Source organism: Danio aesculapii, chromosome 21 (assembly GCF_903798145.1).
Source record: "Danio aesculapii chromosome 21, fDanAes4.1, whole genome shotgun sequence".
Taxonomy (NCBI): domain Eukaryota; kingdom Metazoa; phylum Chordata; class Actinopteri; order Cypriniformes; family Danionidae; genus Danio; species Danio aesculapii.
Genome location: NC_079455.1, coordinates 40,749,886 through 40,772,465, shown reverse-complemented (window position 1 = coordinate 40,772,465; position 22,580 = coordinate 40,749,886). Strand labels below are relative to the sequence as shown.

At 35.5% G+C, this 22,580-nt stretch overlaps 3 protein-coding genes and 2 non-coding genes across 5 annotated transcripts; 2 read left to right on the top strand and 3 right to left on the bottom strand.

The window, feature by feature from the left end:
* The first annotated feature begins 2,741 nt into the window (after positions 1-2,741).
* On the top strand, positions 2,742-9,062 carry hwa (huluwa). The gene is made up of 3 exons (XM_056445875.1): positions 2,742-3,272; positions 6,624-6,810; positions 8,445-9,062. Exons 1-3 carry the CDS (start codon positions 2,742-2,744, stop codon positions 8,609-8,611), a joined length of 885 nt encoding a protein of 294 aa, XP_056301850.1. The 3' UTR covers positions 8,612-9,062.
* Positions 9,063-9,256: 194 nt separating this feature from the next.
* rpl37 (ribosomal protein L37) lies at positions 9,257-14,823 on the bottom strand. Its single transcript, XM_056447087.1, has 4 exons — positions 14,725-14,823; positions 11,760-11,895; positions 10,965-11,049; positions 9,257-9,356 (listed from the first exon to the last, which is right to left on the bottom strand). The coding sequence occupies exons 1-4, from the start codon at positions 14,725-14,727 to the stop codon at positions 9,287-9,289; spliced, it is 294 nt and encodes a 97-aa protein (XP_056303062.1). The 5' UTR covers positions 14,728-14,823; the 3' UTR covers positions 9,257-9,286.
* LOC130215317 (small nucleolar RNA SNORD72) lies at positions 9,554-9,632 on the bottom strand. The gene has a single exon (XR_008835701.1). It is a non-coding gene; the product is annotated as a small nucleolar RNA SNORD72 (small nucleolar RNA).
* On the bottom strand, positions 11,124-11,202 carry LOC130215316 (small nucleolar RNA SNORD72). Its single transcript, XR_008835700.1, has one exon. It is a non-coding gene; the product is annotated as a small nucleolar RNA SNORD72 (small nucleolar RNA).
* Positions 14,824-15,722: 899 nt separating the features above from the next.
* Positions 15,723-22,580, top strand: LOC130214520 (GTPase IMAP family member 8-like). The gene is made up of 5 exons (XM_056446267.1): positions 15,723-15,839; positions 17,714-17,764; positions 17,930-17,962; positions 18,379-18,975; positions 19,886-22,580. The coding sequence occupies exons 1-5, from the start codon at positions 15,824-15,826 to the stop codon at positions 20,704-20,706; spliced, it is 1,518 nt and encodes a 505-aa protein (XP_056302242.1). The 5' UTR covers positions 15,723-15,823; the 3' UTR covers positions 20,707-22,580.

Genomic DNA, 22,580 nt, shown 5'->3' with positions numbered 1-22,580 from the left:
GCTGGTCTATACTGCCCTCTCTCGGCCACAAGATGGTGAAACCAAAAGAAATATTTTCTGTAAGAATGTGAGGTCTAAAAATCAACCTATGTTACTAGTATGGACTCATATTTTAGCTTTAGCTTGTGATATTTTCAGTTTTTGTTTTTATTTTTGCACATTTAAGATATACAGGTTATCAATCTATCTACCTATCCATCCATCTATTTATCTGAAAGAAATAATGGTAGTGTAAAATTCCTTAATATTTACACTTTAATACACTTTAAATTTATTGTCACCAAATGATATTTCCTCAATAACTATCTGAATTTTCCTATAGATTTTTTTCTATCATTATTTTATCCTGATATACATAGTCAACATTTTAAGTGGATCAGAATCAAAGCTGTCCTAATTAACTTGTGAATAACACCAATTGTGCGAATTATACATTGACAACAACTTTTCGGTAGTCAACTTTTTTCTGTAGTAGTTTGGTAATACATGCTTCAGTGAATCAGATTTATGAACATATTAAAATCTAATTCATTAATTTATCAGTGTCAGTGTTTTGAGGGATATTTAGTGACTATTTTAGAGGTTACTCTAGGTCAAACTATATAACAAATGTGTCTAATTTTAATTTTTTTTTAGGCTACATGCCGATATAAACACCTATTTTACAAGAAACGTGTTTTGTGAATACTTAAGGTGCTCTAGAACTGCCAGATTCAGATTGTTGAATGATTTTTTTCCTAGCATTGATTGGGATGATTATGCATTCACAATGGTACGAACCGTTTTGGAGGGGGGGGGTTAAATGTATATTTATATTACACATTTTTAATTATTGTGGTGGCGCAGTGGGTAGCACGATCGCCACACAGCAAGAAGGTCGCTGGTTCGAGCCCAGGCTGGGACAGTTGGCATTTCTGAGTTTGCACGTTCTCCCAGCGTTGGTGTGGGTTTCCTCTGGGTGCTCTGGTTTCCCCCACAGTCCAAAAACATGCGCTATAGATGAACTGAATAAGCTAAATTGGCCGTAGTGTATGGGTGTTATGCAGTGTTGGGTTGCGGCTGGAGGGGCATCCGCTGAGTAAAACATATGCTGAATAAGTTGGTGATTCATTCCGCTGTGGCAACCCCTTAAAAATAAAAGGACTAAGCCAAAAAGAATAATCAATTTTTAATTACCTATATTGACGTCCTTCAGGGGGATCAAGTGTTAATGGGGGGGAGAGGGGACATTTTTGATCCACTTCAAATGTTGATGTATGTGTGTAGCAAAAAAGCTTTACTTTTTTCAAAAACAGTTGCAAACAGTTAAAAAAAATGATGATTTCTAAATTTTAGGATTTTCTGTTTTTATTCATTTTAAATATAATCTGGGGAAGTAATTAATATACGACATATAGTTTGTTTTTATATAGGCTAAAACAACTTTAGCTTACAGACCCTAAGTGGCTTCTTCCAGTGATAGCTTACGATATTGCCTAAAATAAATACATTTATATTATACAATACATTAATACTTACACTTTAAAACCTTATGTTTCCACCACCACTTGACATTTCCTCATTAATTCTCAGAATTTACAATGTAATTATATTTATTTTTCAGTAAGTCACAACCTTTAGCCAACACAAACTGTGCTTGATTTTACTTCAGCTGAAAATCCTCATAAAAGTAGCAAGACTGTCTGCCTATACTGTTACATGTTGATCTTCATTATAATTTTGAGGGCTTGCCAACAAAATTCAACTTTACACACTGAAGACATCCTGATAAATGATAAAATCAGATCAAAACTATTGTAAACTCACGCAGTGAAAAGCCAGAAATCCCTCCACACTGCTGGCCAAAAATTAATTGATGTAAATGGAGCGCAGCTGTGATTCAACAGTCGATTTTTCTCAGTTTTAGTCATTTTATACTTACTATTTTACATAAACTAACATTATGTATATGTAGCAAAATAAAGATAAAACATTTTAATTACAAAATCAGTACTAGTTGCTGTCGCTTTTAAAACATCAACAACCGTTTTACTCACCAAATATTAGTTACAAATTACGTGTTTATTAATTTTATGTCCTGCTTTTATTAAACGTAAATATAATTTGGGGAATTATTTATAAATGACATATAGATTGTTTTTATATTGGTTTAAACAGATAGCTTACAAACCCCTGAGTGGCTTCTGGCGACATCCAGTGGTAACCCACGATATTAGCTAAGAATAAATACATGTATAGCGTAAAAAATACATTACTATTTACACAATAATAATAATAATATTGTGACCCCTTGGTATATAGCCAATAATTCTCAGAATTCCCAATGTAATTATATTTAAATTTCCAGTCAGAACCTTTAGCCAACACAAACCTCATTTTACCTCAGCTGAAAGTCCTCATAAAAGTAACACGACTGTCTGCATAATAACCTACTTTTACATATTGATCTTCATTACAATTTTCAGGGCTTGCCAACAAAATACACACCGAAGACATCTGGATAAATGAGGTAAGAACCTAAAATCAAAACTGTTGTAAACTCGCGGTGAAAAGCCAGAAATCCCTCCACACTGCTGGCAGAAATTAATTGACGTAAATGGAGCGCAGCTGCGACACAACTGTCGACTTTACTCAGTTTTAGTGATTTTATACTTACTATTTTACATAAACTCACATTAATAACCACAGGTGAAAATAAAGCAGACGTCAAAATCATTGTTTTATCTTTGATTTGTGATGAAATGTCGCAGCTGGGATCGGCTGTGCCCTCATCAAACTTACCTGAGGGCCTCCCGGTGTCCAGTTTGGCGCTGCTGATCCTGGTGCTCATCCCATGCGTGCTGCTGCTCCTGCTGCTAAATTGTTTGTTTGTGGGCTACAAACTGTTCCGGATGACCCGGAGAAAGAGAGACCGATACGGGTCCGAGATGTCGCTCATGCACTCTTCATTTTCCACCCGCCAGAGGACCACCCGGTTCTCTGAAAAGCCTGTGTTTGCTCCGAACAGAAAGACTAATTATGTTTCGGTTTCGGAACCCATGCTGGCGCCACCCATCACTTCATCCCTGACCTCCTCCGCGGAGAGACGGGCCACCGGGCAGCGCGCCGTGTTTCTACGCCCGGACGGGGCCACCTACGCCAGGTCAGAGTCTCTGCGCGTGCCGCACTGGAGAATCAGCGCCCCGGTTCTGGTGCAGTCCAGTGATTCGGACATGGAGCGGGTCAACACTGTACCGCCAAACTCACCTGCACTTCGAGTGACTCCAAATGGGGTAGGACCCTAATATGTCACTAATATGTAAAATTTATTTATATTAATTTCAGTGGTGTAAAGTAACAAATGACAAATACTCAAACTACTGTAGTGGTACTGGAGTATTTTTTCCCAGGAATTGTAATTTACTAAGTAGTTTGAAAAATGTGTACTCTTACTTTCCCTTGAGTACATTTTTAGTGCTGTATCGGTACTTTTACTCCACTATTTTTTTCTTGTTTATGAGGATTAGTAAAATCAGCCCTGTGATTCCTGTCCAATCAAACGCATATAGAAAGTAAATTGCATCATACTGAACAACCTCAAGACCTGGGCACTTTATAAATTCAGCAAACTGTTAACAAACATTAAAAGTGTCTAAGAAGATGTCCAAAATCTTTGCACACAATGACCCAGAGACTGTTTAGATGCATGTCACTGATGAGAAGATGACGAATGTTTACTGAATGATGACTGAAATGGCCTTAAACACCCAGCAGACACAAGACGTCAACATGATGTCAGATTGAAGTTGTACCCCAGTGTGGTAGGGACATTGCATTTTTTTTGGAAATGAAAATCAGGTTGACATCAGACCAACATCAATGTCCAACCTAAAATCAACCAAATATCAACATCTGATAATGTTACCACTATGACATCTATCAGATTATGGTTGCCATACCTGAAGAATAAATGTCATTATTTGACGTCGACATTGGATTTGGGTCACTTTCTAACAAAACCTAAAATCAACCAAATAATAATGTCATTATTTGATGTCAAAATAACATTGTTCTTAGACGCTGGCTAGACATTAAATTTTGGTCACCTGACATCACAACCTAAATCACAACGTCTTATGACGTTGTGTGCCTGTTGGGCACTACAGAATGTTACGTTTACACATATCCACAAATTACATGAGCTTTTTACAGCGTAATACTACTCTTCAGTACTTTTGAAAGGTCTACTTTTTACTGATACTTTGAGTAATATTTACAACAGATACTTTTTCTCTACTTGCACTACATTCTTAGGCAAGTAACGGTACTTGAGTAGGATTTTCAGTACCCTTTCCACAACTGATTAATTTATAATGTTTAATTGGGGAAAAGTTGGTTTTATGTTTGCACATTTGGACTTTCTGCTTAGGCTAATAATACAATTTCAGAAATGTACTCTTTGTAAGCTCTAAATGGAGGGTTAAAAGTAGAAGCACTTAAAAGTAGACCTACTTGAAAGTATTTGACTTTTAGACACAAGGATTCAAGGCCTGGAAAGTACTTTAAAAACAAACATAAGTCCTTGAAAGTGCGTGAATTAAATCTGAAGAATAAAAATAAATATTGTTTATGGTGTTATTTCAATAATTGTAGCTATACTGTTGAGAAAATTTTAATTTAAAAAATCTTACATTTAAATTCATTCATTCATTTTATTTTCGGCGTATTTCCTTTATTAATCTGGGGTCGCCACAGTGGAATGAACCGCTAACTTATCCAGCATATGTTTTACACAGCGGATGCCCTTCCAGCCGAAACCCAACACTGAGGAACACCCATACACACTCTTTTACACTCATACACTACAGCCAATTGCGCTTATTCAATTCACCAACAGCGCATGTGTTTGGACTGTGGGGCAAACCGGAGCACCAACAGGAAACCCACGCCAATACGGGGAGAACACTACGCCACCGTGACGCCCTCCTACGTTTACATATTAAACAATAACTATAATATACATTTGATCAATATTTCAGAAACCTTAAAATATTCTGACATTATTAACGTAATTCAATTCATCTTTATTTCTACAGCGCTTTTACAATGTAGATTGTCAACGCAGCTTAACATAGAAGATTATAGTAAATTGCAATTGAAACAGAGTCAGTCCAGTTTTCAAAGGTAAAGTTCAGTTCAGTGTGGTTTAATTTTCACTGCTGAAAGTCCAAACACTGAAGAGCAAATTCATCAATGTGCAGCTCCACAAGTCCCAAACCAAGCTAGCCAGTGGCGAGGAACAAAACTTCACCAATTGACGAAAGTGAAGGGAAAAATTCCTGAGAGATACCAGACTTAGTTGGGCATGACCATTTCTCTCCTCTGGCCAAACTTCCTGAATAAGTGGGAACCCTGTAAACAGTGAAATCAGCAGCCAATGACTCTCAAAGTACAACATTGTTCACAGTCTATTATATAGAGCTTATGTTGATTAGAAGTCATATTTACATGCGGTTTCAGACCGAATATTCAAAGTAGCATAACAAACAACATGACCGTGTCACAAGTTGTCTCAAAAATGAACCAATGTGCGAATATAAAGCCAACACTGCCTCAAAAAATCCTTCTCCTGATGTGTTTTAAAATATGAATGTGAATATTACTGTAAGATTCCAAAGTTTGTAGTGGTCATGGGCAGTGTTGGGTTTAGTTACACTCCAAAAAAAAAAAGCTGGGTTATTATAACCCATATTTGGGTCAAATATGACAGACCCAACCATTGGGGTAAAGTTCAATTAAAAGGATAGTTCACCCATCATCTACCTGTTTGACTTTCTTCTCTTAAATACTACAGAAGATATTTAAAACACATTTTACTGCACTGTCTGGTTTTTAATGCTTCCAGAAGGCTTTTTTAATTAAACAAACTCCCCTAAGGACATTTTTAACAAAGTGACACCAGGATAAATGTTTACATTTTTGTTATGTTTTAACACTAAAATTTGTATTTCATTTATGTTTTCATTTGTTTGCTGTTTTTAATTATAAATTTATTATTGAAATGTTCTTGCCATGAAAATAGCCTTGGTTGCTGACATGGCATTAAATTAAATAAAAAATACATTACCTTACTAGAAAAGATATTTTAAAGATGTTTTTAAAGAAAGATGTTTGTCTTTATGGAAGTCAATGAAAGGTTTTCTTTTTGTGGTCATCAGAAGCAAGAAATTCATTAAGGTTTAAGAGCCACTTGGAGTAAATGTTCAAATATGGTTGAATTATCCCTTTAAATCTAAATTAAAAGGGAACTATTGGGTTTGTCCATTTGATGCAAGGTTGGTTTAATGCAGCTATGTTTTAGAGTGTATTTACAATCGAACTACTTATTGCAATTGAAATACTTTTTCACTGAAAGTTAAAGGACTTACCATTTGTAGTTAGCTACTTATAATACTTGTTCTGTTTTGCAACAGTTCTATTTAAATTAGTAATTGTATTTATTGTAGAATAATTCTACTTTTCAGCCAACACAATTGCACATGTATAAGAAAATATGCCTAGTTCTTGATCAAATATGGCTTGATTTAGAATTATTATTCAGGTATTTCACATAGTAACTTGATAATTGATCTTACTGGTTCCAGTTCTCAGTGCCGATGACTTCCCTGCGTAGAAGCAGCACTATGGAGCTGGAGAGCACTTCTCTGGATAAGATCCATGTGGAGTGTGAGTCCGCTAGCATCATCCCACAGGAAAACTCCTGTTATGTGGCATCATCCAGCCCCTCGGCTAGGGGGTCTGGACTGGACAGTGACTTTGGAGCCAGTGCAGGTGAGTTTTGTGATTCCTATGAATGAATTAACTTCAAACGTTCAAACCATTTCCATAGTGTAAAGTAACTGCTACAGGCTAGACGTTTTGCTGAGCAACACACTAAAAAAAGTGTTGCATGCAAAACTGTTGCAAACAATTTATTTGTGTTGAATTTAAACAAACAAATTAAATTTAATAATGTTCAACTTAATTTGTTTGTTTAAATTCAGCCAAAATAAATTGTTTACAACCACTGAACATAAAAAAATTAAGTAAATCCAAGGAATCATCTTTGAATAATTTTTTTCAGTGGTGTTGTGCATTTATATACTATTTTCAAGACTGTTAATAAGTAAAGATTTTCAGCACCAAATAAGCATATTATGGAATGTTTACATTATGGGATGTAATGCTTGTCATGCATTTTTTCCATTCATTTTGCAAGCTGGTTCAAAGCGCACATTTCTGAAAATGATACTGATACTGATGTCCATGTAAACTTTAAAAAGTAGATTTTGTGAAACCAATTACATCATGTACATATAGATATTATTGAGCTGATTGTTTTACGCAATAGCCATTGGCACCGTAATGCCTCAAGACTTAGTCTCATTCACTTCCATTGATTTTAATTTTTTTTGGAGGTGAAACGTTTATTTTCTTTTTGCCATAAAATGGCTTCACATGCTGCTTGATATTGCAAACTGGCATTTTCTATTTATCTTTTATGTATGGTCATAAAACTCTTTGTTTTTTGACTGTTTACTGACGTTTGTTATTTCTAGTCATTTCCCCCATATGCAGATAAATCAAAAGTCCTAAAATAATCACTTTAGCATTGCAGAGTAGGGTGCATGCACAACTTGACAACTAAAACAACAATGGCAAACTATTAAACTGAACAGTGTGTATGTATATATGAGGGTTTCTGCAGATTACATCGTCAAATTTAAGACCATTAAGAAAGATGTTTTAGACTTATGCAGGGTTAAGATCTTTTCTAATAGCCTGGTATCCCGTAAGTTTTTTTCCTGATTAGGAAACTTAATTTGGGGAATTTGCTGTAAAAATGTCTGACAGCTGTTGTGAATTGTATCTTTGCATTAAAAAACATGCATAGTTTGGAAAAAGTAAGGATGTATTTTTGGTGATTAGATGGATGTTGGCCCAGTTGAGTAGCTTTACTTGGACAAAGCAAAATTAGGACCTGTTTAAAACGATTTAAGAGCTACAACACAATATTTTAGTGAATTTAAGACTTTAGGCCTAAAATTCAGATTTTGAAATTTAATAGGGAATATGGCTGCAGATACTTGGGCATGTGCACATCAATATAGCACAATTTGTGTGACACCGTACAATTACTATTTTAAGATACTGTTAAGGGTAGATCTTAATAAAACAATTTAATAAATAATTCTCATTAATTTCCGAAAGTAGCTGTATCCCTTCTAGCAACAGGTGCTTGTATATTAGTTTATGTTTTTATAAAACATATGTATTGTATATTAGTGTTTTTTTTCACTGTAAAGAGTGAAAGTGATTGACATTTGCTTATATAAATGAGCATCCCTGATGATTTTATTATTATTTTTAAGTTAAAATTGTTTAATCTTCGTTTACATGACTGTCCATTCTTTGTATTCTTTTAGGTGTTTCTCTCCGTATCCTTTCTATGGACAGTGATGGATTTCCGGGCTCCGCCTGGGCATCCGCTCTAGAATGGGATTACTACGACCCAAGTTATGTCACACAAAACCACATCCCGAAACACAGACCCCAAGCACCCTCCATCACCACCAAACAGTATTGGGTCTAGAGCCCGTTCTCCATAGAGAGATCCTTGAGAACTCCAGAACGAGACTCAATTCAGCCTCTCACTTTAGAACTCGTTGAGCTGAGTCTAGATTTCATCCTTTTGGGTTCAGTGCACTTACAAAATGTTCACTTGCTGTTTTAACTGCAACACATCTTCACAGTACACACTTCATATAGAAAGAGTTCACGATCACAGCTTACTTCTGCAGCAACTCCAAACAGGTTTGTTCTGTTTAATAATTTGCATTACAGAATCACTTCACAGTCGTCGTCACTTCAGACCACTTTCACAGTGTTTCTCACGCTTTAGATTTCTCACTGTTTGATATTTATATATGTTTGTCACGTGATTCTCAGCATGGAGTTACTGAGGTGTTTAGAAAAAGGCTGTTTGACTTTCACTATTGACACCCTACGTATTTTTGTATGAAAAAAAAAAAAAGTATTTAGATTGTGCCTGAATTGAATAATAAAGTTTTAAATTACAGGGTTGCTTTTTTTTTTATTGTAGTGTGACCAATGTTATCGAATTGTGACAATGAAACCATAGGAGAGCATTTTGAATCAAGACTTTGGTTTGCATTGTGAGATCTTGGGTGTTTTTTGGAATAATAATAATATTTTTTAAAAAGTATTCAGACAGACATTTCAAACGTCACTTTTTATTGGAAACATGTTATGAGGAGCTGGACGCAGCCACTGCTGCCCGACGGGGTTTGGGAACAGTTCCCTCACGGAATCCATTTCTGAAATGCAGAGAAAACAGACTTAACAAAACATCACACAGATGCAATATTTAAGTGGTCCTAAAGACGGTTCATAACTTGACCAAGACTGGAGACATGCGTTTAAGACGATCCTCACAACAGAAGGAATAAAAAAATTAATACATAAAAAAAAAATTTTAAAAAGGCTTTTCTAATGAAAGCCCAGGTGTGAATCAGGCTTACCTCAGTACAAAATCTGTTATCACTGGACAGTCATTTGTTCAGACATTTATTTTTGGACATCATTGGTAAGCCATGAGATAGATGCTAACTCAAGATTTGGGTGTGTATTTGATTAAATTAGTTTGCTTTATTGCCATATCAGCAGCATTGGCTATAATCATAGCAAAAATTAACACTAAATATTCAATACAAAATTCTTAAACAAAAAATAGATCAAATAGTGATACATATACTAAAATTCTCCCACAACGCACCTTTTAAACATTTTCCTTAAAATATTTTCTGAATAAAAACGTTGTAGATTCTTCTAATATTTGTCAATTATTCTTGCACAAATTGGCTTCTCTTCCCATTTTAATAAACGAGTGAGTAAGTCTTGAGAGGGATTTGATTAAATGAATAATGATCCATAAACTAAATTTAAAATACAAAGTAATAATATGCAAAATATGACATTTCTATGGCAGGAATATGGAAAAACACCAGTTAGGAAAAATGCAGAAAGTTTGAAAAAGCTTCAGGAAAGCTCTGTAACAAAAACAGCGCTCTTAATACACAAGTTGTCAAACTCATTTTAATATTATGAACCCACTTTCAGATTTAAGCCTTTAACTACCCCACAGAGGAAGAAAAATGTTTGGATTGCATTTGTTAACTCCTAATGATGTCGCTAGTTAACACACTCATTAAAGCATTATTTTCCAACACATCCCATACTTTCTAAAATATCAGCCTCTCCCAAACGATCGATATGTTGGTTTATGGTAAAAGTACCGGACTTAATACATTTACTATAAAAATCAGAAAATATGAAGTGTAAGACCAATTTATTAAAAACAAAAAAAAAATTCAAAATATGACCCCCCCCCCCCCCCCCCCCCCCCCCCCCCCCCCCTTTTTTTTTTTTTTTTTTTTAAGTACGCCATAAAATATTTCAGATTGTCATTTAACATGTTTTCTTGTTTTGTTTTTTTTCCAATAAAAAAACCAAAATCAAGTGTAGTAGTGCAAAAGGATTACGTTATGAAAAACATGGTCTTCCGTTTGGTAGAGGGGCAGTCAAAGAGTTAAAGTGATCAGTGTTTCTTAATGTAATGCTGAACTTAATAAACCTAAGTCATCTAAACTAGACACCAAAACCATGGTTATACAATCACAAACGTTTGGCAAATTAAATTTTAGCCACATTAAATATGACACCTAAAGGGGGTCTTTAGTGTTAATAACAATCAGAAAAAGGTCATTTCAATGATTGTATTACTTTAAAAGTTTTTTTTTTGGGAGGAAAAAAGGGAATATTTTGAGGGCAATTAATGTGTAGCCTTAAATGTTTTTGCATCTCTTCCAGGTCAAAACAGAGGCTCAAAGAATGAAAGTGTGATCAGGCCACTCCATATTACTCACCTAAACCTGCGGAAAACGACCTTCATGTGTCTCATGCGGCCGGTTCCTGTGGTGCTGCGTCTCTTAGCCTTAGCGCTCCAGTTGTCTACAAACAAAAACAATCATTAAACTTCACATAAATGACAGATTCACATCCATCTTCTGTTCAGGAACACCTCAGGCTTACCTCAGTTCAAAATCAGTTATCACTGGACACTCATTTGTTCAGACATTTATTTTTGCACATCACTGGTAAGCTCTGTATTGCAGGTTTCTTATAAATCGTGTAGGGCTGCACAATATATCAGGAAATAATTTTTATTGTTAAAGTAGTACATGCAATATATTACAGACCTGATCAATTTATTTTATCTATTGGTTGTCTATCAAAATTTGACCAAATAGATGGGCCTTACTATCTTTATCCCCGCCTCCACAGTAGTTTCTGCTATTGGCTGAAGCAGCTCAAAGCTGAAAGTAAACACTAATGGTGGAATTCAATGGGGAAAAAGACAACAGCCAATCAGAGGTTTTCACTCATTCAGTTTTCACAGATTAAATATTTGCACCTCAACCACCTTTTTTAGTCTGAATTAGAATTATTTAGATAAGAAAAATCTTTAAACATTACACAAATAAATGACTTTTAGTAATTAATAGGTATTGTATATTTTTTCCAGTATCATGCAGCCCTAAAATTGAGTCTAAAAATGTATGCCCGTTTATAAATGTGACCAATTTGGGCTCCTTAAGTCTGCAAGATTAGTATGAACAAAGACAGCCAAACCCCTGAACAATGAAGATAGGGACACTTACACTTTCTCTTGCGCTTGGCAGGGTATCCACACTTGCCACAGGTGGATTTCTGCAGATGATACGCCTTGGATCCACAGCGGCGGCACAGAGTGTGCGTCTTATTACGACGCTTACCGAAAGATGACGTACCCTTCGTCTGGAATAGGAAAGACATTCATAAATTGAGTTTTATGTACACAAATTAAGAAAAAGTCCTGAAGTTATGCATTTAAAATAACAGAGATGAAGTTGGCTTTATATTTGCAAGTTCACTGTGTCTCATTAATATAATTTCAGAAAAGTATTCTTTGCAAATTCTAAATCATATTAAAGCCGATGACTATTTAAGCACAAGTGTTTAAACAGTGCTAATGATGTTTTGAAGTCATACTTGCATGCTATTTAAGACCAAATAGCCAAAGTAGTGTGGTTAATGATGTGACGTTGTGTTCAAAGCATGTCAAAAAAAATTATATATTATCTTGCAGTGTACCGGAGCAAGATTCAGTTATGCTATAATCACGTGATCAGTGACGTCCGAAGCTTCATTTTTACCTATACTCACGCAACTGCTTTGAATATTTATTCTAGGGTTTAAACACCCTCATGGATACGGCCAGACGGAATCTGCAGACGTTTTTTGCTATTTCTGTGGAGAATTTTGGTAAAAATCTGCAGATTTCTGCGGATTTATTTTGGGAGTATCATAACTAAAACCTTAATATGTGAAATTTAAAAAAATATATATCTTTTAAACTTAATGTTTGAAATGCAAATCCAATTAGATTCACTTTATTTGGTAAACAAATCAAGTCTCTCATATGATATCTCTACTAAAAGACAGAAATTACTGAACAAACTGTATTGAACATAAATCAATGAACATTTTCACATTAGTCAATAATATGACTAATTAATTAAAAAAAACTGAATAAATCTAAATTTACTCTAGTAAATAAACAGAATTAATGATGGGCTAAAAATCTGCAGAATTCTGCGCGCGCAGATTCCATGTGGGCCTACTCGAGGGTTAGTAAAGTGTACAGCGAGAGATTAGGCGTCAACTACATACATTTCTACTTCTCAAAGCACTGCATCAGATCTACGCACCAGCAATTCAACTAAAGTGGAACAATAATTTATAGTAAAATGCTTTTGGCTAGTAAATGCAGTGCAAAAAGCCACACTTCCACAGCCTCCTCAGAGCATTTGCCTCCCATGCAGGAATCGCTGGTTTGATCCCCGCTCGAAACAAGTGGGTGAATGTAGGGCAGGTTGAAATACGATAAATGCAACTATCTTTGAATACCTTGGATTTTACTAGTCACTGGTGGTGTAACGTAACATACTATGTGTTTAAAAATAAAAATAAATAAAACTACAGTAATTTCTTTATATTCCTTTTGTTGTATTACTATATTGAGTAGGTCTGTTGTGAATGTTTGACATTTTGCAACGGAGTGCTTTCCCAAACTTTAACCAGCAAGTTTCTATTGAGCTCTGATTTAGAAAGGTTCATTACTTGAAACTTTCTCCAATACAATTAACAGTTCACTAAAGCTTAAATTCACCATCACTAAGTGTGGTAAACAAGTTGTCACTGTTCGAAAGTGAACGAACGTGCGAATATAAACCAACTTTACCTCAAATGTTAAAAAATACTTTATAAGAGTTGTGTAACTGAGGGTGTTTAAGACAAGTGGGACAAAGGAGACCATTTAAAGACAGTCAATGTCAAAACACAAACTGCCATAATAATCAATAACTTGTTACAGCTCAATGTTGATACACTGATGTAAACCTGGAATTGCTGACATCTTGTTCATGCAGTTAAGAATTAATTTTCAGTCAGATCAAAACTTCATTTGTTACGCACTATGATTTAAAAACGACCAATTTACATGACCGCATGATAGTATTTACAAATGGAGCATTATAAATGGTGGCATTTATATAGCGGTGTTTATTTTTTTTTAAATTATCCCATTTGTCTCTTGGTCATGATACTTTGCTGCGCTAAAAAAAAAAACACAGGGTGAGGATATGCCAAGCAATTCTCCATTAGTAGTAAACATTGAGAATAATAAGTATAATTAGTAGGCAACTAGAAACAGACTTCATATGCTTAGGCTAGAACAGTTTAATAGGCTCTGAAGTATGTTTGCAGACAAAAATATATAGAAAAATTATATATTACCAATATTAATAGATCAGAAAAATTGTTTAACCGTTTATTTCGTGAACAAATGAAATCAGGCAGTGAATTAATTTTCTGTCAGGAGATCATAACTTCACTTGTTGTGCACTAAGATTTAAATACTTTACTGACCAAATTACATTTCACACTGCATGACAGGCAATCATCAATAAAGCAGCATTAAAAATGGTAGCATTCATACAGCAGTGTTTTTAGTGCTTATTTTTCCCATTTGTTACTTGGTCATGATGGCAATTTGCTGTATTAAAAAGCACAGGCTGAGGACATGCCAAGCAATGCTTCATTAGTAATAAACATTGAGATAAACAAAGTTAGTAGACAACTAGAAACTGACTTCATATGCTTATACTAGAATATGGTTTACCAGGCTCTGAAGTATGTTTGCGGACAAGCATACTCGTGAGACGAAAGCAGCATTAGCCACGATATCTACTTCATCACGCTTGTCTTACAGATTTATAAATTCAAACGCTGTCATATTCATTAAGTCTCAATTTTGCGTGTTAACCGTTTACATAAACACTGAAAATTTTATAGCGACCCGGTGTTTTCCCGAGCTCGTCAGTACATTCACGGGAAGGCTACGCGACATGCTAGCAGATTTTAAAAGATGATCAATACCGCTTAATAACCAAAGAGCCACACTCATAACATGTGATATTGAGAACCGAATATATATGCTTGTGATATTATTAAAGGTACAGTGATTTAAAACCGCTTATGAATCAGATGTTAGAGGATTATGTGAGCAAGGCGCTGTAAACTCACCATCTTTCCTCAGAGCTGATTCGAAAGAGACCGGAAGAGACGCTGGTGTACCATTAAAACACCGCCGGCGCGCTTTCGGTGTAACGACTAAATATGTCCCCATACTGTTACTGCGGGCTTCTGCATTCATAAGTTGATGAACGACGGCGACTAAAAACGTTTTTAATACTAGTTAAGTTGCTGTTTTATCTACATGTTCGTTAATATCGATAAAGTGGAAGCTGTGATACACATCTAAACATTTACTAATATAATCTATCTATAATTTGTCATTAATTACCCAAAATTAAACAGACGGAAGTAAGTTCGGTTGAAAGGGATAGTTCACACAAATCTGAAATTTCTTTCATCGTTTACCTATCATCGTTACTTGTAAAAAACCTTTATGATTTTCTTGTGAAAGCTTTTTGAAGAAAAATTGAAAAACCTGGAAACCTGTAACTACTGACCTCCACAGTAGCCTTTTGGTTTTTTATTATGAAAATCAATGGTTACAGATTTTCAGCATTCTTCAAAATATCTTCTTTTGTGTTCTACAGAATAAACTCAAAAGGTTTGAAACCACTTAAGGGCGAGTAAATTAGTCTAAATTATTATTTTTGGGGGGTAGATCTCTTTATTTGGGAGGATTTTAAATTAGCTTAATTTAATGACATCCAACAGGTTTTATTAATTTGCCATTAATAATAGCTTTTAAACTCTAAGGGCTTACAGTCACCAAAGGCAAAAACATAAATTACAGTGCTGACAAAAACGTCTGGACCGTCTGGACACTGACCGTCCCTGAGACACAAAACATCCGAAATGACCTTCAGTATGTCTGTCTGTGCTAAAAGTGCACCGCCGCCTAGAAGTGTACTGTGTGACATTTATAATACTATTAATACAAAATTGGCCCTCAAATAACATATAACAAATAGACACATTTGTATTCAATTTTCTAGGCTAGCCTATGTAAAAATAGCAGAGAGATAGCTTGTATAAAAAGTAGTTTTTATCTCCTCCATGTTTTTTATGAGCTGTGTTGTTTAACTGGAAAGCGGAGTTCGTCACAGACGCTTTCAGTTTCGTTTTTTTTTAAGTCAAGGTGTTTTAGGAAATGGCGCAGAGTAAAGGTAAGACTCTTTTTTACATTAAAGATGAAGCTGGCCACCATAAAATGTTTGTATTAGCCTTCATCATATTCAAATGCACTCTGTAATTGAACAGGCCGAAGCGCAACGCATGTTATGCTAAACCTATCGAGATAAAATATCGTTAAAGCTAAAAGTTTAGCTAACAGCCCATATCCACCCCGGTGAAAGGATTGGTTCTTTTTTTCTCAAATGTGGACCTCTTTGCAAATATACACCTAATTTTCTACTCAATTATGAGATTTAAATACTGCATTTTAGTGACATTTTAAGCAGAGTGTATATATATATATATATATGTATGTATATATAGATCATCATAACTACACTTTTTGATGTACCAATAATATTTCCTAAAGATTTAGAGTAAAGAAATATGAATAAATACAAATTTACATCATGTATCATTAGAAAAAAATAGAAATCTGTCAGAGTTTTAAATTAAAAACTGTTGCCTATTGTCAATTATTAGGCAAATAACTAACTGGCCAACACATTCAAGTATCCTCAGTCAGAATTTGGTCATTTTAATAAAAAAAATCTAAACATAATACTGATAATAATAATGTAGAGCTTCACAGTTCTTCTAGCCTCTTTTGTAAAAAAAACTAAATGAAAAAAAAGGAAAGCACATTTAAAGAAATCAGATAACAACAACAGCCAAAATAGTATTCAAATTACTTTAAACTGGTTCACTTTTGGTGTTTCACACCTTTTTATTGGTCATTTTTTTGTTTCAAGAATAGGGTCCAAGATTTTGAATAAAAGTTACTTGTAAAAATATTTTCTCTATTTCAAAACAATACAGTAGTAAAAGAAGACGTCTCTTACGCCATTCATTCATTCATTCATTCATTCATTTTCTTCTCGGCTTAGTCCCTTTATTAATCAGGGGTCGCCGCAGCAGAACGAACCGCCAATTTATCCAGCATTTGTTTTACGCAGCGTATGCCCTTCCAACTGCAACCCATCACTGGGAAACACCCATATACTCCCATTCACACACATACACTACAAACAATTTTAGCTTACCCAATTCACCTCTACTGCATGTCTTTGAACTGTGGGGGAAACCAGAGCACCCGGAGAAAACCCGCGCGAACACAGGGAGAACATGCAAACTCCACACAGAAATGCCAACTGACCCAGCCGAGGCTCAAACCAGCCACCTTCTTGCTGTGAGGCGACAGTGTTAACCACCGCGCCACCGTGTCAGCCCTCTTACGTCAGCTTATAAAATTAAAATATTTGTTAGCATTGGCCAAAACTGATTAGCTAAGATGCTAAAATGACAGTCAACAGAGGATTCTGCTTGGTCTTAATGCCTTTTTTGATGGGTTATTTTCACTATTTATGTTGGCATAGCAGTCAAAATAGGACAAATGAGCTCAAGTATGGAACATTTTCTGCATCTTTGTCAGTGAGACGTGGGTCTTTCGAACCACCTGAACCCCCTTGGCTACGGGCATGGATAAAAATTAGTTTGTTGTTTGTTTGCTTACTCAATTGCAGCCTGACATTAAACGACAGTGAATCAAAAAAAAACTATAGGCTAAATTAATATATACAAAGCCAGAGCCTGCCTAATAAAATAATCAGATCAACAAGCACACAAAAGTCTGTGAACCTCAGTCTGTGAAGTCACTGTTATACTAGGAAACCTCCATACAGGCTATACAGTAAATCTGTAAAAGATTACAGTCAAGGTATCCCTAAAATAATAGCAAAAAATGACTAGACCGAACAAAAACAAATCATCTAAATTATGTTTTTTTTGTATTTTGCTACTTTCTGTAATGTTTTATGTTTATCTATATTGATATATAATATTTTTTTTGTTGGGTGATGTCCTTCAGATACTATAATTGCAGGAGAAAGACACAGTCCAGACTGGACACGCCCCAACAGTAAGTGATTGAAATAATTTTACAGCAACAGTGAAAAGTATGTTGTTCTGATACAAATTCAGTATAAATAAGTATATGAATATTCTAGCAGAAGTGCCTTTAGGTTAAGACCTGTTCCATAATCTGTCTTCTGAATAATCATTAAATAATATTTGTGTTTTGCAGTGGGCACAAGTTCTGATGATGATCTCCCTGAGAGTAAGTGAAATTGACAGAAACATGTGTTTGATAGATTTACTGTACATCTTTCTCTTTACTCTGTTATTATAATTAATTATTCAGTTAATACTACTACACCATAGATGTGCTTTTACACAATGCTTATTTCATATCACTGTAATTTACACTGTAAGTAAACATAAATGACTCTAACTACATTTGTAAAGATTTGCATGTGACAATTAAACCTGGATCTATAGTATTACACTGGTGCATTGTTTTACAACACGTCACTGAAGTAATGAAATGTTTTTGGGAATTATTCAGATCAAAACACACCTTATATTTTTTAATAAATATTTTTATCAAATTTTTTAATGCTTTAGTGTGCTGTAATACACTGCTCCATGTCTGTTTCTTTCTTTTTACATCATGTCAATGTTGTTTATTTCTAGGTCCTGGAATAAAAGCGAAGGAAAAACCCCCAAAGACAAACCTGCATTTAAATGTAGTTTTGCTGGGAAGGAAAGGAGCTGGGAAGAGTTCATCAGGAAACACAATATTGGGGAGACAAGCTTTCATCAAAGCTCATTCCAAAGAATCTACTTCTGCCTTTCATGTTGATGTGGAACCTGGTATTGTTTATGGATTACCCATCACTGTTTACGACACACCAGGATTTACTGGCAGAGAGAATCAGGAAGAGATTCTGAAATATGACGAGGTTCTCCGGAAATGTGAATCAGGCTTGTGTGCGTTTCTCCTTGTTCTCCCATCAGACAAATTCACTAAAGAAGATCAGGAAACTGTGAGGAAGATTGAGGAGCTTCTGACAGAAAGACGCCCCGACAACACCTGGATTGTATTTACCAGAGGAGATGAACTGGAGAAAAAAAACAAGACCTTAAATGAATTCATTAATGACACTAGAAGCTTGAAGAACCTTGTCGAGAAATTTGGCAGATTCCATGTGTTTAACAACAACACAAATAAATCAAGTGACCAAGTGAAGTCTTTGATATCCAAAGTTGTCCAGAACATCTTAAAGAATAGTAAGTCATTCGTGACTAGATTTGATATTGTGAAGGTTCACATTAGGCATGAAGGAATTAGGCTTCATTTATTGTTTATGGTAGGAATTGTATTAATTATAAATGTAATAAAGAGTATGATATTGAGCACATTGCCTCACAGCAAGAAGATTGCTGGTTTGAGTCCCGGCTAGGCCACTTGGCATTTCTGTGTGGAGTTTGCATGTTCTCCCCATGTTGGTGTGGGTTTCCTCTGGGTGCTCCGGTTTCCCCCCACAGTTCAAAGACAGTATAGATGAATTGGATGAACTAAATTTGCTGTAGTGTATGAGTGTGTGTGAAAGTGAGAGTATATGGGTGTTTCCCAGTACTGGGTTGTGGCAGGAAGGGCATCCACTGCGTAAAACACATACTGGAATAGTCGGCGGTTCATTCCGTTTTGGTGACCCCTGATAAATTAGAGTGTAAAGTATAATAATATATATATATAATAATATAGTATAATATAGTATAATAATAAAGTATAATAATAGTTATTGCACAGCATTTGCAGGTTTCAGAAGCAACTAATAAAAGTAGAACTTTATCACTGGTCAATAAAAAATAAATATGTAAAATAAATAGATATAAACATTATTATCAACTTCTTAATTCTTTATTCATACTATAATTTATTTTGCTTACATTGTTAAAAACAAATGAAAAATGTAAGTGTAATAACTGTAACAAATATAGTGTACGTTTCTGTGGACTGGAAATCAAATAGTCTAAAATAAATTAAATAAAATAAAATAAACAACAGCATAGGCTAAGTAGAAAAAAAGCCCAAATATTGTCCACCTAATGAGTTATTACAATATGTAAAATACATTTGATGGTAAAATGAATAATTATAATAATAATTGTCTGATCTGTTTTTATTTTCATATAGTGGCAAAACAAAAACAGCAGAAAATGGCTGTGAACGTCCAGGATGTTCCTGTCTCTGATCTCCCACCCATGAGGATTGTTCTTCTGGGTAAAACTGGCACTGAGAAAAGTACAGCTGGAAACACAATAGTGGGAGAGACTGTAGTTACACAAGAATGTTCAGTTAAACACACCACGGTTTCAGGCAAATCTGTGTCTGTAATTGAAACTCCTGGTTTGTTTGACAAGCAGATCGACCCTGTAGAGGTCATGGTTGAGATGGGAAGAAGCGTTTATTTATCAAGTCCTGGACCTCATGCTTTTCTCATTGTGTTTCCGGTCGATATTACAATCATCAAAGAGGATCAGCAGATTCTTCAGATCACGGAGGTCATGTTTGGTGAGAAAGCTTTAAAGTACTCCATCATTCTCCTCACTCATGGAGAGCAGATGACAAAGTCAGTTGAAGATCTGTGTGAGGAGAACAAGGCTTTAAGACATCTAATCGATCAGTGTGGAGGCAGATTTCATGTCTTTGATGATAAAAATCAAGGCAACATTGGACAGGTCAATTATTTGGTGCAGAAGATTGACACAATGGTACAGAAGAATGGGGGAGGACATTACAGTAATGAGATGTTTGATGTCCATGTTGCTGCAGTTGCTGAAGTTCAAGTTGGAGTTGGAGTTGGAGCTGTTTTCAGTACTGCTGCTGCTCGAGTTGGAGCTGCTTTTAGTGCTGTTGCTCGAGCTGGAGCTGCTGTTGCTCAAGCTGCTTTAGATGTTTTAAATGCTGCTAATGAAGGAGCGGAAGCTGGAGCTGGGGTTGCTGAGCATGCTTAATAAACAACTAATTAAAAATACAGATTTAGTTTCACACACACTAAATTCACAAATGTATTATACACAATATATTTTCATTTGAAGCATGTAAAAAGCAGTTAGTTACTTACAAGTTGACTTTACTTAAAAAAGTGGGTTAACCTATTGTAACTCTGAACTGTTAAGTTGACTTAACTTTATTTTTATAATTATACATTGTTCATTAATGCAACACATTTACTCATTAATGTTAAGTAAAGTCAACTAATAACTTTAAAAGAAAGGGTTTACTAATTTATTTACAGCAAAGTCAAATGATCTCTTTGTCAGACATGGCAAAAGTACAGACATCCTTTACTCAAGCAGAAGTACAGATACTCATGTTAAAACAACATTGGTAAAAATTGAAGTACTGACTGACTACACTTTTGTACTTAAGTAAAAGTAAAGTAGTACAGCCTGAAATAAATGAAAAGTGTTTATTACTAATACCTGTTTTAGTTTCACAGTTGTAACACCAGACATTTATACATCTATACAAAATAACCAACGCTATTCGCATCGGCAATTCGTAACTTTTGATTTAGTGGCTAATTTGTTTGAATTCGTTTGCTCTCATTGGTACATTTTAGCACGATTTGCTCATCCCCCAATGATGGTTGGGTTTAGAAGTGGGGTTTTCCTTTTAAAAAAAACTTGTACAAATTTCTGAATTAGCCACTAAACTGACAAAATGTAAAATAGTCACGTTTCGTCGTGAGATCAGGCTGGTAAAATTTTTGCTGCCAATTTTCAGCAAGCAAACGAGCCAAGCAACATTATTGCCCTGTGTGTCATCAGCTGGACACAAATCTTTATGACTGTTAAGAACAACAGCTGCCATACTGGTTCACTTGTTTACTCTAAAACAAAATTCTGTAGGCCCATATTTTCATTCATTCATTCATTTTCTGCTTAGTCCCTTTATTAATCAGGGGTTGCAAACTGCGGAATGAACCGCCAATTTATCCAGCATATGTTTTACACAGCGGATGCTCTTCCAGCTGCAACCCATCTCTGGGAAACATCCATACACACTCACTCACGCTCATACACTACAGACAATTTAGCCTATCCAATTCACCTGTACCACATGTCTTTGGACTGTGGGGGAAACCGGAGCACCCGGAGGAAACCCACGCGAACGCAGGGAGAACATGCAAACTCCACAGAAACGCAAACTGACTCAGCCGAGGCTCGAACCAGCGACCTTCTTGCTGTGAGGCGACAGCACTACCTACTGCGCCACTGCGTCGCCCCGGCCCATATTTTATAACTAATAAATGTTACAAATTTAACATTTAATTTAGTTTTCAGTTGATAAAATAAAAAACCTAAATTATTTCACTACAAACAATTGTTTGCATCATGCTAAAGCTGCTTCATTTTTTACAAACAGCAATATTCTTGCAGCTCATGATTTGACTGATTGTTTTTTCAGTCATTCATTCATTTTCTTTTCGGCTTAGTCCCTTTATTAATCTGGGGTCGCCACAGCGGAATTAACCGCCAACTTATCCAGCACATGTTTTACACAGCGGATGCCCTTCCAGCCACAACCCATCGCTGGGAAACCCATACACGCTCATTCACACACATACATACACTATGGACAATTTAGCCTACCCAATTCACCTGTACCGCATATCTTTGGACTGTGGGGGAAACCGGAGCACCCAGAGGAAACCCACGTGAACGCAGGGAGAACATGCAAACTCCACACAGAAACACCAACTGACCCAGCCGAGGCTCGATCCAACGACCTTCTTGCTGTGAGGCGACAACACTACCTACCACACCACTGCGTCGCCTGATTTTTTGTTTTGTTTAATGAATAAAGTTATTAATGCCGTTTA